The 13,080-nt window shown below is 51.6% G+C and overlaps 1 protein-coding gene across 4 annotated transcripts in view; it reads left to right on the top strand.

Moving 5' to 3' along the window:
* Positions 1 to 13,080, top strand: part of COLQ (collagen like tail subunit of asymmetric acetylcholinesterase) — a 65,794-nt gene that overhangs the window by 26,528 nt on the left and 26,186 nt on the right. For 2 of the 4 annotated variants that reach the window (XM_027549292.1, XM_027549270.1), the window contains exons 2-6: positions 4,810 to 4,922; positions 5,996 to 6,097; positions 10,497 to 10,541; positions 10,866 to 10,892; positions 12,627 to 12,698. In XM_027549292.1, coding sequence (XP_027405093.1) covers positions 4,810 to 4,922; positions 5,996 to 6,097; positions 10,497 to 10,541; positions 10,866 to 10,892; positions 12,627 to 12,698 — 359 coding nt within the window. Of the gene's footprint in view, positions 1 to 4,806; positions 4,923 to 5,995; positions 6,098 to 10,496; positions 10,542 to 10,865; positions 10,893 to 12,626; positions 12,699 to 13,080 lie in introns of all 4 variants that reach the window. The other 2 variants (XM_027549281.1, XM_027549259.1) reach the window with 1 other exon arrangement.

The raw sequence follows: 13,080 nt of genomic DNA, 5'->3' as shown, positions 1-13,080 counted from the left end.
TAGGATGGACTGGTTGGATCTCCTTGCAGTCCAAGGGACTCTCAAGAGTCTTCAACACCACAGTTCAAAAGTATCAATTCTTTAGTGCTCAGCTGTCTTTGTAGTCCAACTCTCACATCCATACATGATTACTGGAAAAACCAGAGCTTTGACTCTACGGACCTTTGCTGGAAAAGTAATCTTTCTGCTTTTAAATATGCTCTTTAGGTTTGTCATAGCTTTTCTTCCAAGGAGCAAGCGTTTTTAATTTCATGGCTGCAGTCACCGTAGTGATTTTGAAGCCCAAGAAAATAAAGTCTGTCACTGTTTCCATTTTTTACCCATCTATTTGCCATGAAGTGATGGGACTGGATGCCATTATCTTGACTTTTTGAATGTTGAGTCTTAAGCCAGCTTTTTCATTCTCTTTTCACTTTCATCAAGAGGCTCTTTATATCCTCTTCACTTTCTGCCATAAGCGTGGTATCATCTGCATATCTGAGGTTATTGATATTTCTCCTATAAATCTTGATTCCAGCTTGTGCTTCATCCAGCCCGGCATTTTGCATGATGTACTATGCATATAAGTTAAACAATCAGGGTGACAATATACAACCTTGATGTACTCCTTTCCCAGCTTTGAATTAGTCCATTGTTCCATGTCTGGTTCTAACTGTCACTTCTTGACCTGCATACAGGTTTCTCAGGAAGTAGGTAAGGTGGTCTGGTATCCCTATCTCTTGAAGAATTTTCCACAGTTTATTGTGAGCCACACAGTCAAAGGCTTTGAAATAGTCAATAAAGCAGAAATAGATGCTTTTCTGGAATTCTCTTGCTTTTTATATGATCCAGTGGATATCGGCAATTTGATCTTTGGCTCCTCTGCCTTTTCTAAACCCATCTTGTACATCTGGAAGTTCCTGGTTCACGTGCTGTTGAGGCCTAGCTTGAAGGATTTTGAGCATTGCCTTGTTAGCCTGTGAAATGAGTACAATTGTGTGGTAGTTTGTATATTTTTTGTCATTGCCCTTCTTTGGTATCAGAATGAAAATTGGCCATTTCCAGTCCTGTGGCCACTGCTGAGTTTTCCGAATTTGCTGGCATATTGAGTGCAGCACTTTCACAGTATCATCTTTTAGGATTTGAAATAGTTCAACTGGAATTCCATCACCTCCACTAGCTTTGTTTGTAGTGATACTTCCTAAGGCCCACTTGACTTCACATTCCAGGATGTCTGACTCTAGGTGAGTGACCACTCCATCGTGGTCATCTGGGTCATTAAGACATTTCTGTACAGTTTTTCTAATTCTAGACTCCTAATTTATCCCTCTCCCTTTCCTGTTTGGTAGCCATAAATTGGTTTTCTCTGTGAGTCTGTTTTGTATTAATAAATAAGCTCATTTGTTTCATTTTTTAGATTCCACATATAATATTTATACAATATTATAAGTAATATTGGGCTTCCCTTGTGGCTAAGCTGGTAAAGAACCTGCCTGCAATGCGGGAGACCTGGGTTTGATCCCTGTGTTGGGAATATCCCTGTAGAAGAGAAAGGCTACCCCATCCAGTATTCTGGCCTGGAGAATGCCATGGACTGTATAGTCCATGGGGTCACAAAGAGTCTGACACAACCAAGCGACTCTTGCTTTCACTTCATCAGTAATATTATATGATATTTGTCTTTCTGTGACTTAATTCACTTAATATGACGCTCTCGAGGTCCATTTGTGTTGCTGCAAATGGCGTTATTTCATTCTCTTTTAGGGCTGAGTAATATTCCTTTGTATAAATATACCTCATGACCTTTATTTCCACACACAGTCAGTCCAGATCAGCAGAAAGGACTCTGGGACCAGAGTTCAAATACTGTCTTTATCCACTCCTCAGCCGATGGACATTTAGGTCACTTCCACGTCTTGGCCACCGTAAACAGTGCCACCATGAACACTGGGGTACATGTATCTCTTTGAATCAGAGTTTCCTCTGGATATATGCCCAAGAGTAGGATTGCCAGGTCACACAGTTGTTCTATTTTTACTTTTTTAAGGAACCTCCATACTGTTCTCCATGACTGCACTCATTTACCCCACTAACAGGCTGGTAGTGTTCTCTTTTCTCCACACCCCCTCCAGCATTTATTAGTTGTATACTTTTTTATGGTGGTCATTCTGACCGGTGTGAAGTGATACCTCACTGCAGTTTTGATTTGCATTTCTCTAGCAACTAAACGGCAGCCCACTCCAGTGTTCTTGCCTGGAGAATCCCAGGGACGGGGCAGCCTGGTGGGCAGCTGTCTATGGGGTCGCACAGAGTCGGACACGACTGAAGCGACTTAGCGGCAGCAGCAGCAGCAACTAGTGACGTTCAGCATCTTTTCACATGCCTATTGACCATCTGGGTGTCTTCTTTGGAGAAATGTCTGTTTAGGTCTTCCGTCCATTGTTTGATTGGCTTGTTTGTTTTTTGTTATTGAGTTGTACGATCTGTTTGTATATTTTGGAGATGAATCCCTTGTTGGTTGCATCATTTGCAAATATTTTCTCCCATTCTGTAGGTTGTCTTTGTTCTGTTTATGGTTTCCTTTGCTGTGCCAAAGCTTATTAGTTTGGTTAAGTCTCATTTGTTTATTTTTGCTTTTATTTCTATTGCCTTGGGAGACTGACCAAAGAAAACATTGGTACAATTTATTTCAGAGAGTGTTTCATGGGGCCTTGTTAGAAATTTTCATTTTCAGTTGTCACAACAGCTGAGCTGAGAGGTTTCCTGTAGTGGGACAGCATCATATGTGTGTCCCATGTCCCACATGACTGTGAAATGTCAAATGGGAGATGCATACCTTTTATAATTATCTCATCCTAGGAGCTAATGCTCTTTCACATCAATATTTGTTGAACTGCTATAGTATGAAACTGAGTTTTCTCAGATAACTGCTGAGTAGTGACTGTGCATTGTTTGGTTGGGATTTTACGCATGATTTTTCCTCATTTGAGAAAAATCACATCTCACAGTGGGCACCTCACTTGAAGCATGTGCGTTGCAGATACCGCACCTTATGTGAGTAGACTTTGCGTTCAGTGTGGTTCACATGCAGGCACGAGCATCTAACTACGTCATCAAGTTTTCTGACATGCTAGTGCTCAACAAAATATGCATTTTATATCATAAATCACTTTTCTGAAAGCTCTCTTTTATATTACATTCAGAGCGTTACATTGATTTTTAAATGGCATAGGTATGTTGTCTTATTTTTGAATTTTATTTTAGGATAACAAAGGGGTCTTTAAAGATACTTCTTACCAATGGGGCCTTGTGTCTGAGGGGGCTGAGGACCACTGGTCCAGATAGCGGGCTGCTCCTCCACGAGGTTCAAGGGTGTAGGTGTGTGCAGAGTGATTCCCAGGGTGCTGGAGCTGATACAGGCAGCCCACACTGCGTGCCTTCTGGGAAGCACCCGCTGCCTACCTGAGGTCGGGTCAGGCCTCGGATCACAGGGTGGAAAGAAAAGACAAGCACTGTCCCCGGGAGACAAGTCTGAAAACTGGTTTCAGGGCAGAGAGGGGTGTGAAAGGCAACCCACCCATGTTCTGTGAGGTCAGAGATTCGGAGAAGGGGTGGACGAGGAGGTACCATCACGAGACCAGGACTGGGCACTGGAAAATCAACAGCTCTGGGCGATGTTTGCATAGTGCGTGTGTTTGGGTGAACACACGTCCACTTTTCCATGGGTGAACATGTAGGCATGAGAGTTGCCGAGCCATCGGATGTGGCTGCATTCGGCTTTAGGAGACGATGCAGCGAGTTTTTCAATTGAGGCCGTTTTCTCTCCCACCAGCCAATGAGTGAGCATTCTGGTTGTCCCACGCCCTTACTGACAAATGTTACGTTCTGGCCTTCTCAGTTTAGCCGGTCTGGCGGGCATGTAGCCGTGTCGACCCAGTGTTCAGAGGCAGCAGGATGGATAAGAGGGTTGTGGTCATGTCCCACAGGGGGACTCTGTTCAGCGGCGTGACGACGACAAGCAGCGATCAGGATGCCTGTCACAGACGCAATGTCGAGCCAAAGAAGGACACAAGAGTTGACGTTCATACAAAGCTCAAATGCAGCCGCAAGGACTCCCCCAGGCTGGGAGCCAGGGCGGTGGGCAGGGAGCAGGGTAGAGACTGGGCAGGAGCTGAAGGGGCTCCTGGAGGCTGGGGGGTTCGGGATCTCTACCTGGGTGCTGCAGGAATCCCCAGGGATCTGTGTCCTTTCTGCCAGGACCACCTCAGCACTGAATGTGTGCTAACGCTGAACGTCTGACCGTGAAGCTACAAGGATCCAGGGCCCCCTCCTCATCTCACTCCTGTGTCTGAAGACATTAACCTGTAGCTCTCCTGTGAGCTCGGGTGACCCAAATGTCTGTGTAAAGTCTGGAGTCAAACGGATGCTTGACATCTTGGTCCGGGGTCACTGCCTCCCCCACAAAACGGTTCCTTGCAGGCATGTGTCAAGGGTGTGAGCAGAGCCTGCCTTCTCCCCAGCTGAGAGAAGGGGCCCCTGGTGGGTCCGTTTGAATCGTCTGTTCTCTGTCCCGTCTACAAAGTGACCGTCAGCGTCTGGAGAAGGAGCCTGGCCTCCCGGTGGTCCCAGCGGCCGCAGTGCCCACTCGCTTACCCTGCGAAGTGGGGAGGGCCCGGGCAGGGATAGGCAGGGGTGGTGCTCCCGCCCAGCAGGCTGCAAGTGAGAGCGGCTGTCCAGGGTGTCACACAACCCCCTCTCCCCGGGCACAGTGGGCACCCAGAGGCCCTGACACAGCCCCCACACTAATGAGCAGGGGTTTCCTCCCAGCAGCCCTGCCCGGCCTGGATCAGAAGAGGCGCGGCGGCCCCCGAGCATGCTGCCTGCTGACGCCCCCACCGCCCCCGCTGTTCCCGCCGCCCTTCTTCCGAGGGGCCCGGGGCCCGGTGAGTACCGCTGACTGTCGGGGTCCTGGGCTGCTCCTCCGCCCAGCCATGCCCCCTCCTTCGGGCGGGGGCTCCTCCCGGGGCTGTCCTCAGGGGCCAGCTCTCTGCACCCCCCAACAGACCTCAAGCAGGAGGGAGGGAGACGCTTCCTCACCAGGAGCTGGGCTGGACGGTTCGGCTGGGCGGTTCAGCTTGCCAGCAGGCAGACATCGGGCGAGGGTCCTGTCCACTCAGAGACACTGAGGTGAACTGATAACTTTCTGGGCTCCTGTCAGCGGCTCAGACGTGGAGTTTCCCCCTCTTGTTTTGTCTTCTCCCTAAGTGCATGTGAAATTTCCTTCTTATCCACCGTTATCCACAAGGTGACACAAAAAACAGTCCTGAGAGGGGGAATGGGACTGCGGAAAGAGAGGGGAAGGTGGGGAAAGGGAGGGGAAGGCAGGGAAAGAGCAGGATGGGGGAAGCTGAGCTGGAAGGCATTCCAGGGGCTCTAGATGCTCGGATCTTTCCAGAGCCTCTTAGACCCATACTGTCCAATACACTAGCCTCTGGCCCCATGTGGCCTGTTCCAACTGAGATGTGTAGAGTATAAAACACACACTGAATGCCTTTATAATGACGCAAAATATCTCAGTATTTTTTTTACATTGAAATAATATTGGGGATATACTGGGTAAGATAAAACCCTCATCAAAATTAATTTCACTTATTCCCTTTTACCCTTTTTATGTGGTTACCAGGACATTTAAGACGACACATTAGTGTCACATTAGTGACTCATTTTACTTCTATTGGATGGTGCTGTCCTGGATGCTGGGTAAAGGCCCCCGAGTGAGTTCCTAACTCCGTCCAGAGTGGTTCCTTTTTCTCTGTAATCCATTGAAGCCAGGCTTGTCTCAGAGCAGATGAGAGGAAGGAGACTGGGAGTGAGAGGTCGCCGTTGTGAGACGCCCACTGGGGAGTCAGGGTACGGCCAGCCTCGGGGCTGGGCTGTGGAACAGGCCTGTGTCCGGGGCTGACCCTTCTTCTGCGCCCCTGGTCACACGTAGAACCTGTGTCACCTTGCCTTGAAGCTTCTCTCCCCAGACATGAAGAATCTTGTCCTGGAGCTGGAGACGGCGCAGTCCCCGTGTGTGCAGGGGTCGCTCAGCTCATCCGGGCCTCCGGGCCCCCAGGTCAGTTCCCCCCCAGGCCCTTCCCCTGAGGTCCGGGTCCCCAGGTCAGTGCACCCCGGGCCCTTCCCCTGAGGTCCGGGTCCCCAGGTCAGTGCACCCCAGGCCCTTCCCCTGAGGTCCGGGTCCCCAGGTCAGTGCACCCCAGGCCCTTCCTCTGAGGTCCTATCACAGGGCAGGGACCCTCCCCTGTCCGCCACCCCCAGGGAAGAGTTTCCCCTCTTCAGGTGCCCTGGGGTTGTTCAGGGTCCTGGAGGAACCACATGGTTCTTCTCTGGCCAATTCTGCTTCCCAGCCTCAGTGTGCCCATCTGCACAATGGGGATATAACTTCCCCTGCAGTACCAGATGTGGGAGGTGACCAGGCGAGCTACTGCCTAGATGGCGGTGGTTATTGTTATAGTTGTCATCAGAAAAACGCTCAGGAGAAGCGCAACTGTTAACCCACCCAGAGGGGCCTGCATGCAGGGCAGAAAACTGGGGCAACGGGGAACGTAGTGCTCTGAACTCACTTTAGCCCTAGACACGGGCCCCAGCCAGCCCGCCCCTCCCCACCAGAGCTCAGGTCAGAGTGAGGAGCAGGTCAAATGCTGATGGAAGGGTTTTCTAGACAGACAAAGGGTCCCCTCTAGAGACTGTCTCACAGACTCCTGAGCCCTCTGGCCGGCCTGGTGGAGTGGGTCCGTCGAGGAGGACGTGGGGTCTGGGCTTGCATGGGGACAGGAGAGAGGAATTCTGTCACCTCTCCTGTGGCTTTCTGTCACAGGAAGACCAAAACACACTCCTCACCCTGGGAGCAAAGCCCCGCGTGGGGACCCGTATCTCCTGCAAATTGTCTCCCACAATGCCCCAGCCCACTCAGTGCAGCCGCCGTGTGTGTCCTGGGTCCTCATCCACCCGAAGTCTGTGGCAGCCTTCGGGCCTTGCCTGTGGCTCTGGCTGTTTGCAATGCCCTTCCCTCTGACTGCCCCATGGCCCGCTCCTCTGTCCCTCAGAACCCAGGCGCCCACCCCCGCCCCCAGACATGCCCCTCCACCCTCCGTCGCAGTAGCCGCCCCATCGCTCTCCACCCAGGGGCCAGGTTTCCTTCTCTGCTTAGTTTTCTCATGTCGTCACAGTTTTATTCTTGTTCCTGGACTCTTGGGTCTCCCCGCCTCCATAAAATACAAGCTCTGTGCCTGAGGTTGGCAAGCTATGGCCAGGAGTGCAGTCCGGCATGTTTTGTAATTAAAGTTTATCATTCTCTGGCGACTCCTTCCACTGAAGGGCAGAGTTGAGGAGTTGTGACAGAATTGCTGTATCAGAGGCAAAGCCGAAGTATTTCCCCTCTGGCTCCTTGCAGACCAGCTCTTGCGAACAGGGGCATTGTCCACGTTGCCTTGTGCCCACCTGCCGGGGTCCTGCCCCCGTGGATTCAGGGAATTCGAAGGGGAGACGGCTTTGGCGATCAGGATACGATAGAATTAAAGATAAAAAGAGTGGTTAAATAGGGATAGCTCAGCGAAGAAATTCAGTGAAGAAAAGAGGCTGAATAACTTGGTTTACGTGGAAAACCAATAAAATTCCAAGACAAGGAATTTGCGCCACCTACATAGGCCATAGGCATCCTCCCGTTCTCCCAAAGGAGAGGAGACACTAAGGCCTCCCCGGTCAGATCTTAGAAGCCCAGGCAAAATTAGTAGGCTTGACGAGCCTCCACACTCCAGATGGGAATTTGGCCAGAAGGTGAGAGAAAGAACGATGTGGGGAGACCAAGCTTCGGTGAACAAGGCCCGCACTTTATTTTCCAAAGTAGTTTTTATACCTTAAGTTGTGCATAGAGGATAATGGGAGAAGGGGTAGAGTCAGCAGTAAGCCAGGCTTTCTTCCTGCAAACTTATCATATGCAAAAGTTTAGGTGATTTACATCATCTTCTGGCCCGGAGGCCTGTTAACATTTTATGATCCTTTCTTCAGAAAACTTATTTTTCTCTAAAGGTGATTATTCTAAAGTCAGGCACCACCCTCTGAAAGTATTAGATAAAGTTGCATTCCTATAGGGCAAAGGTGTGGTGGGCTATAACAAGAAAAGAATTAACTCAAGGGTCCAAGGTTACAAACATTAAAGCTACTACTTACATTCCTATACACCAATTATATTAATCAATACACTGCCAGGGACACAGTAGGTAAGGGATATGGAAACTTAGCAGCAAACATTGGCCCAATAAATGAAAACCCTTCACCAATATAATTTCTAATCAATCCATTATACTATACTAATAATCTTCTAACTGCTCAAAGGAATCTGTATTTAGAAAGTTTAGAACATCTCGTGCCTCTCATGGTTGGGAGGCTGTGAACAATCACATGTGGCCGGAAGAACCTGTTCAGGCAGGCTAGAGAACTTCCAAAGGAGTTTGTGAACTAAAACACTCTTGTCACACCCAGGAACTTTATTAACTGGAGCTGTAAGTTAACTCTTTTTCAGAGAGAGAGAGGTGGTGGGGGACAGCCCCCCGTAAAGTCAGAGGTATAGGTGAGAGCACAAAGCAGTAAAGTAGGCAGACTCTGGTTTTGGGGGTAGATGCTCGAGAATTTCCAGGGAGACTCCTGAGGCTCAATCCCGCCTTTGCGTATGCTGAGCCTCCTTCCTCATGACCTTTGCCATGGGCGGAGTTCCTCACGCTGGTTCCCGGCACCCACCCACACCAGTACCCGGGGTGTAGTCCTGGCCCGTGTTTCTGGGGAATTTTAAAAGGTCCCCAAGAGCTTGTAATGTGCAGAAAGGCTTGGAATCCCTTGGCTGGGAAGTAGAGCTTCCCTGTAAATGTTTATTAAATGCACTGAAGGAAGCAGGACTTGGGACCCACAGTTGGCCAGAACTGCCACAGAGGCTCTGGGAAGCCTGCAGAGATGCAAAGTGGGTGCCCAAGGCTCAGCTCCCAGGGGGATTTCCATCTTCTCAGTTCCCGTGGTCTGCACCTGCAGAGAATCCACGGGACAGGAAGGGGGTCCCACTGCCCTGAGGCCATGGTCTCCAGCCCCACAGGAGCCTCTCTGACCTGGTGGAAGCCTATGTGGGTCCCTGGGAGGCTGTGTGGCTGGCTCCGGGGATCCCACAGCCACCTCTGTGCTCCAGAAACACAGGGCAACCCTGTATCCACACAGAGGGGGAGCCTCAGACCCACAACTGCTAGCACCTGGGAACTTGCTGGAAGCACAGAATCTCAGCCTCCCCTCCCCCCACCCCACCCCGTCTCATCAGAACCTGCATCTTAACAGACTGCCCAGAGGGAATCACCCTCATGTCAAAGTTTGGGAAGCCCTGAGCTAGGGACAGCATCATGGCCTGATAAATAGTTCTAGCCCATTTGAAGAAAACAGAAAAATTACTGAGGCTTGGAAAAGAAGAAAGAATGGAACTGAAACTCTCCCTCCCCCCCGCAAACAGAAGGAGAATAAACCAAAAGCAGTGGTTCCCCAACTTTTCTGCCCATTAGAATCCCGTGGGATGCCTGTGTCCCTGGGGAATTTTAAAAGGTCCCCCAGGGGTTTCTGATGTGCAGAGAGGATCAGAATCCCTTGGCTGGAGGGGGTCGTTTGAACAAGCTTCACAGAAATCCTATTTCAGACACGCTTCACATAAGGCGTGCTCTCCTTCAGATCTTGGGGATGAAGAAGTGGCCTGGGGGTTTTGGTGGATTTCCGCTCTGCTGTCCTGGGGAGCTTGGCAGATTGCTGGCCAACTGAGGGTTTCGTAGGCACGTGTACCGAGGGCAGCTGCATCCTGCCGTGTGTGTGCCAAGCTTCAGTGCGAAAGGCACAGGGCTCCCCGAGCTGGACTCAGCCCCTCTCCCTGGGCGGGCAGTGGGACAAAAATGCACTCTTCACCTGCCCACACTCTTAGCATCTTAAAACAGAAGGCTTTTGCTCTTCCTGGTACCCAGAGATCCACCATGGGAATTTCTATGTTAGCTACTCCTGCAGGCAAAGCCTGACTTTTGTCTGGTCAGGGCCGCAGGGAAACTTGGTAAGAGCAGCGGAAAAGAGGTGAGAGGTGGCGAAGCATCTTGTGTTCAGCAAATAGCCCTTTTTAAGTCTCTTGAGTTGCCTTCGCCAAGCACTCAGGATGTTTGGGCCATCCGAGAATTCCAGAGAGAAAAGGAAAGTCACAGAAAGCAGGTATGTGAGCACCGTAGTAACAGTGATGCTGAAAACAGCCCAGAGAAAGCAAGTAGAGGGGTCCCAGGGAGAGGGATGGGCCTGGCCTGGATGGGGCGCAGGATCCTTCCTGCCGTGCAGGGACCCCTGAGTCTGCGGCGAGAACCGCCTACTGAGGGGCCAGGGCACCCAGGGCCCCCCGCACCCATCCTGCCTCTGGCTGATGCGGGCTTTGTTCTTTTCTTATCTTGATCGTGTAGGGCCCCCCCGGGCTTCCTGGCAAGACTGGACCAAAGGGAGAGAAGGTATGAAGCACCTCTGTCTTCACCCCCACCTCCCCTGGGTAATGCCGGCCTGGTTTCTGGGGATGCCACTGAGGATTTTCTGGTTGAGATTTCGAAGCATGCACTAATCCTGCCTTAGAGGGTGACGATGGGCTCCATGGTGACTGCGGGCGTGGGACCCCACCCGTTGGTCTCAGTGGGGCCCGGTGACATGGCGGGGATGCTGTGAGCCTCCAGGGCACCTCGCCACGTGGGCATGCTGGCTCATCAGACCTTGCCAAGCCCTCAGGTTCCAGAACTTTTCCTCCAAAGCAGTCTCTGCTTACCTGTCTTCTCCATCCACAGGGGGAGCTTGGTCGACCAGGAAGGAAGGTACAGTCCACGTTACCCTGTCAGAATTACACGTGCAGCTGTGCTGGGCATGTGAGAGTGTGTGCCCTCGGGGGTGGGGACCGGCTGCACACCCCCGCAGCCCTGATCCCCAGGAGTTATCCTGATGAGGACGGAAGCAACTGCCTCCCTCTGCCCGCTTCTCAGTCAGGGTCTGCAGCCTGCTCCTGGTGGCATTCGGACTTCAGAAGCTGCCAAGCCTGGCCAGGTCTCCCCCCAGCCTCATCCTGCCGTCCATCAGAGAAACCCTCCAGAGCCCCAGCCAGCGGCACCAAATGACTCTCACTGTCGATTTGATTAAACTGGAATTAAGTGTCAGACAAGAACGAATGGCTTTGCCTCAGGGCCCAGCTGAAATAAACGGGAGTTACCTAAGGTTGCAGGGACTCTGAATAAACCAAACACACGTTATCAAGACTCTCATTGGCATCAGGAAGGAGTCGACCAACCATTACCCACTGCGGTCAGTGGGTGCAGGCACTGAAATTGTCGGTCTTGGGGATTCAGAAGAAGGTTCAAGACCAAGAAAAGATGCCCATGGTTCTAAATATAAATTACTATTTCCCCAGTTATTTTATTCAAATACTTTTACTATCAATAAGAGCTTCAAACAGACCTTTGTATGACCAAGTCCTAGCCCTTTAGGACACAGATGACCACTCCAGCCATGGCCTAGTGGTTGCCTGAAGCACCGGGCTGGGAGGATTCTGGCCTCCTCTCTGTGCTCAGAACAAGGCCTGTGATTGCTTAGTGATGTCTGCCGTGGGTGAAGTAGGCAGGAGTGGGAGCAAGTGTGCCCGCCAGCACCGTGATCTCCAGGTCAGGGATGAGCCTTCCATATCCCCAGCTAGGCTAACCGAAATTAGCCAGTGGGTGCAGAGGTCAATGCAGACCCCACCTCCCTGCCCCACACTGTCTTGCAGGGCTCACTCTTCCACAGCTCCTTGGCCTCTGTTGGGTTTGCTAGACACAGAGATAGAGGTGGTCCATGCCATGTGCAGGTGAATTAATGATTAAAGCAGCTCTCTCCAGAGGAGCCTAGGGGAGGGGAGACCCAGCTCAGGCAGGGGAGGAAACCCAACGGGGGCAGGAGGGTGGTACCAGGTGACATCCAGCTTCAGCCTGAGCCACAGAGGAGCTCTGGAGTGGAATGGCAACAGAGAATTTGTCCTGCTTCATCTTGATGTAAGGGGGCTGGGCTGTTGGCTTCAGGAAGAGGTGGTACATCAATTGGTGGGCAGCCCCCAGCAAACCCACATGTGAAGGAGTGAGTTGTTATGGCAAGGAAGGCATCCTCTGGGAGGTGGGCATGCTGAGCAGGGGAAAGACTTCAAGGGAAAAGGCCCAGCCTCTGTTGCTGCTCCCCTAAACCTCATCCTCCCCTTCTATGTTGCCTCCTTGGAGAGAATATATTGGAATGCAGGGGACGTGTGGGTGGGTGATAATGGTCAAAGGACCGAGACGTTTAGAGCCCCTTCCCACCACCTTCCATTTCTTAAATGGAACAATCTCATGTGTTGATGTCATGTGATACCAAGGGCTTTAACTCCCATCTGAGAGGCCCAGCTTTCCAGGCCATGAGTCTTTGGAGGTGGGGATGAGCATCCTGGGGCCATGCTTGGGCCCATACTCCCTACCGGGCCACAGAGACAAACCTGTTTTCAGAGGGAGGGGAACAAGCCCAATAGTCCTAACTTTTGTTCTCTGTCTTTGAAGGGCAGACCCGGCCCCCCAGGAGTTCCTGGCATGCCTGGGCCTGTCGGCTGGCCCGGCCCTGAAGGCCCCAGGGTAAGTGTGGTGGCTCTCAGGGCATCAGAACTCGAGGCGAGGAGGTGGCGGCTTCCTTGTCTCCTGGCACAGCTGGCAAAACTCAACCTCCTCAAGACAGGAAGAAAGGAGAGAGCCCAAGGACCGCCCAGGGGGCCCCAAACACTTCCTCCCTTGCCTGGACCACGAGACGGCGGTCAGTCCCACAGCTGCTCCTGTGGGAGGAGAAGCAAGGGCCTGCTGCCTCCTTCCCAAGCCCTGTCCTGCTCTGTCCTGAGAGTTAGTTCATAATTCTTTGGCTCCCGGAGATGACCCCAAAGGAGCTCGTGTCTGGAAGGCAGTTGGCCCGTCATACTAATTGGGCAGGGGGTGGAGGATGAGGGCAAGGTAGTTGGGGGCTGGA

This window comes from Bos indicus x Bos taurus, chromosome 1, assembly GCF_003369695.1.
Source record: "Bos indicus x Bos taurus breed Angus x Brahman F1 hybrid chromosome 1, Bos_hybrid_MaternalHap_v2.0, whole genome shotgun sequence".
Classification (NCBI taxonomy): Eukaryota; Metazoa; Chordata; class Mammalia; order Artiodactyla; family Bovidae; genus Bos; species Bos indicus x Bos taurus.
The sequence above is the reverse complement of the archived record's forward strand: the minus strand, read 5'-3'. Positions and strand labels throughout refer to the sequence as shown.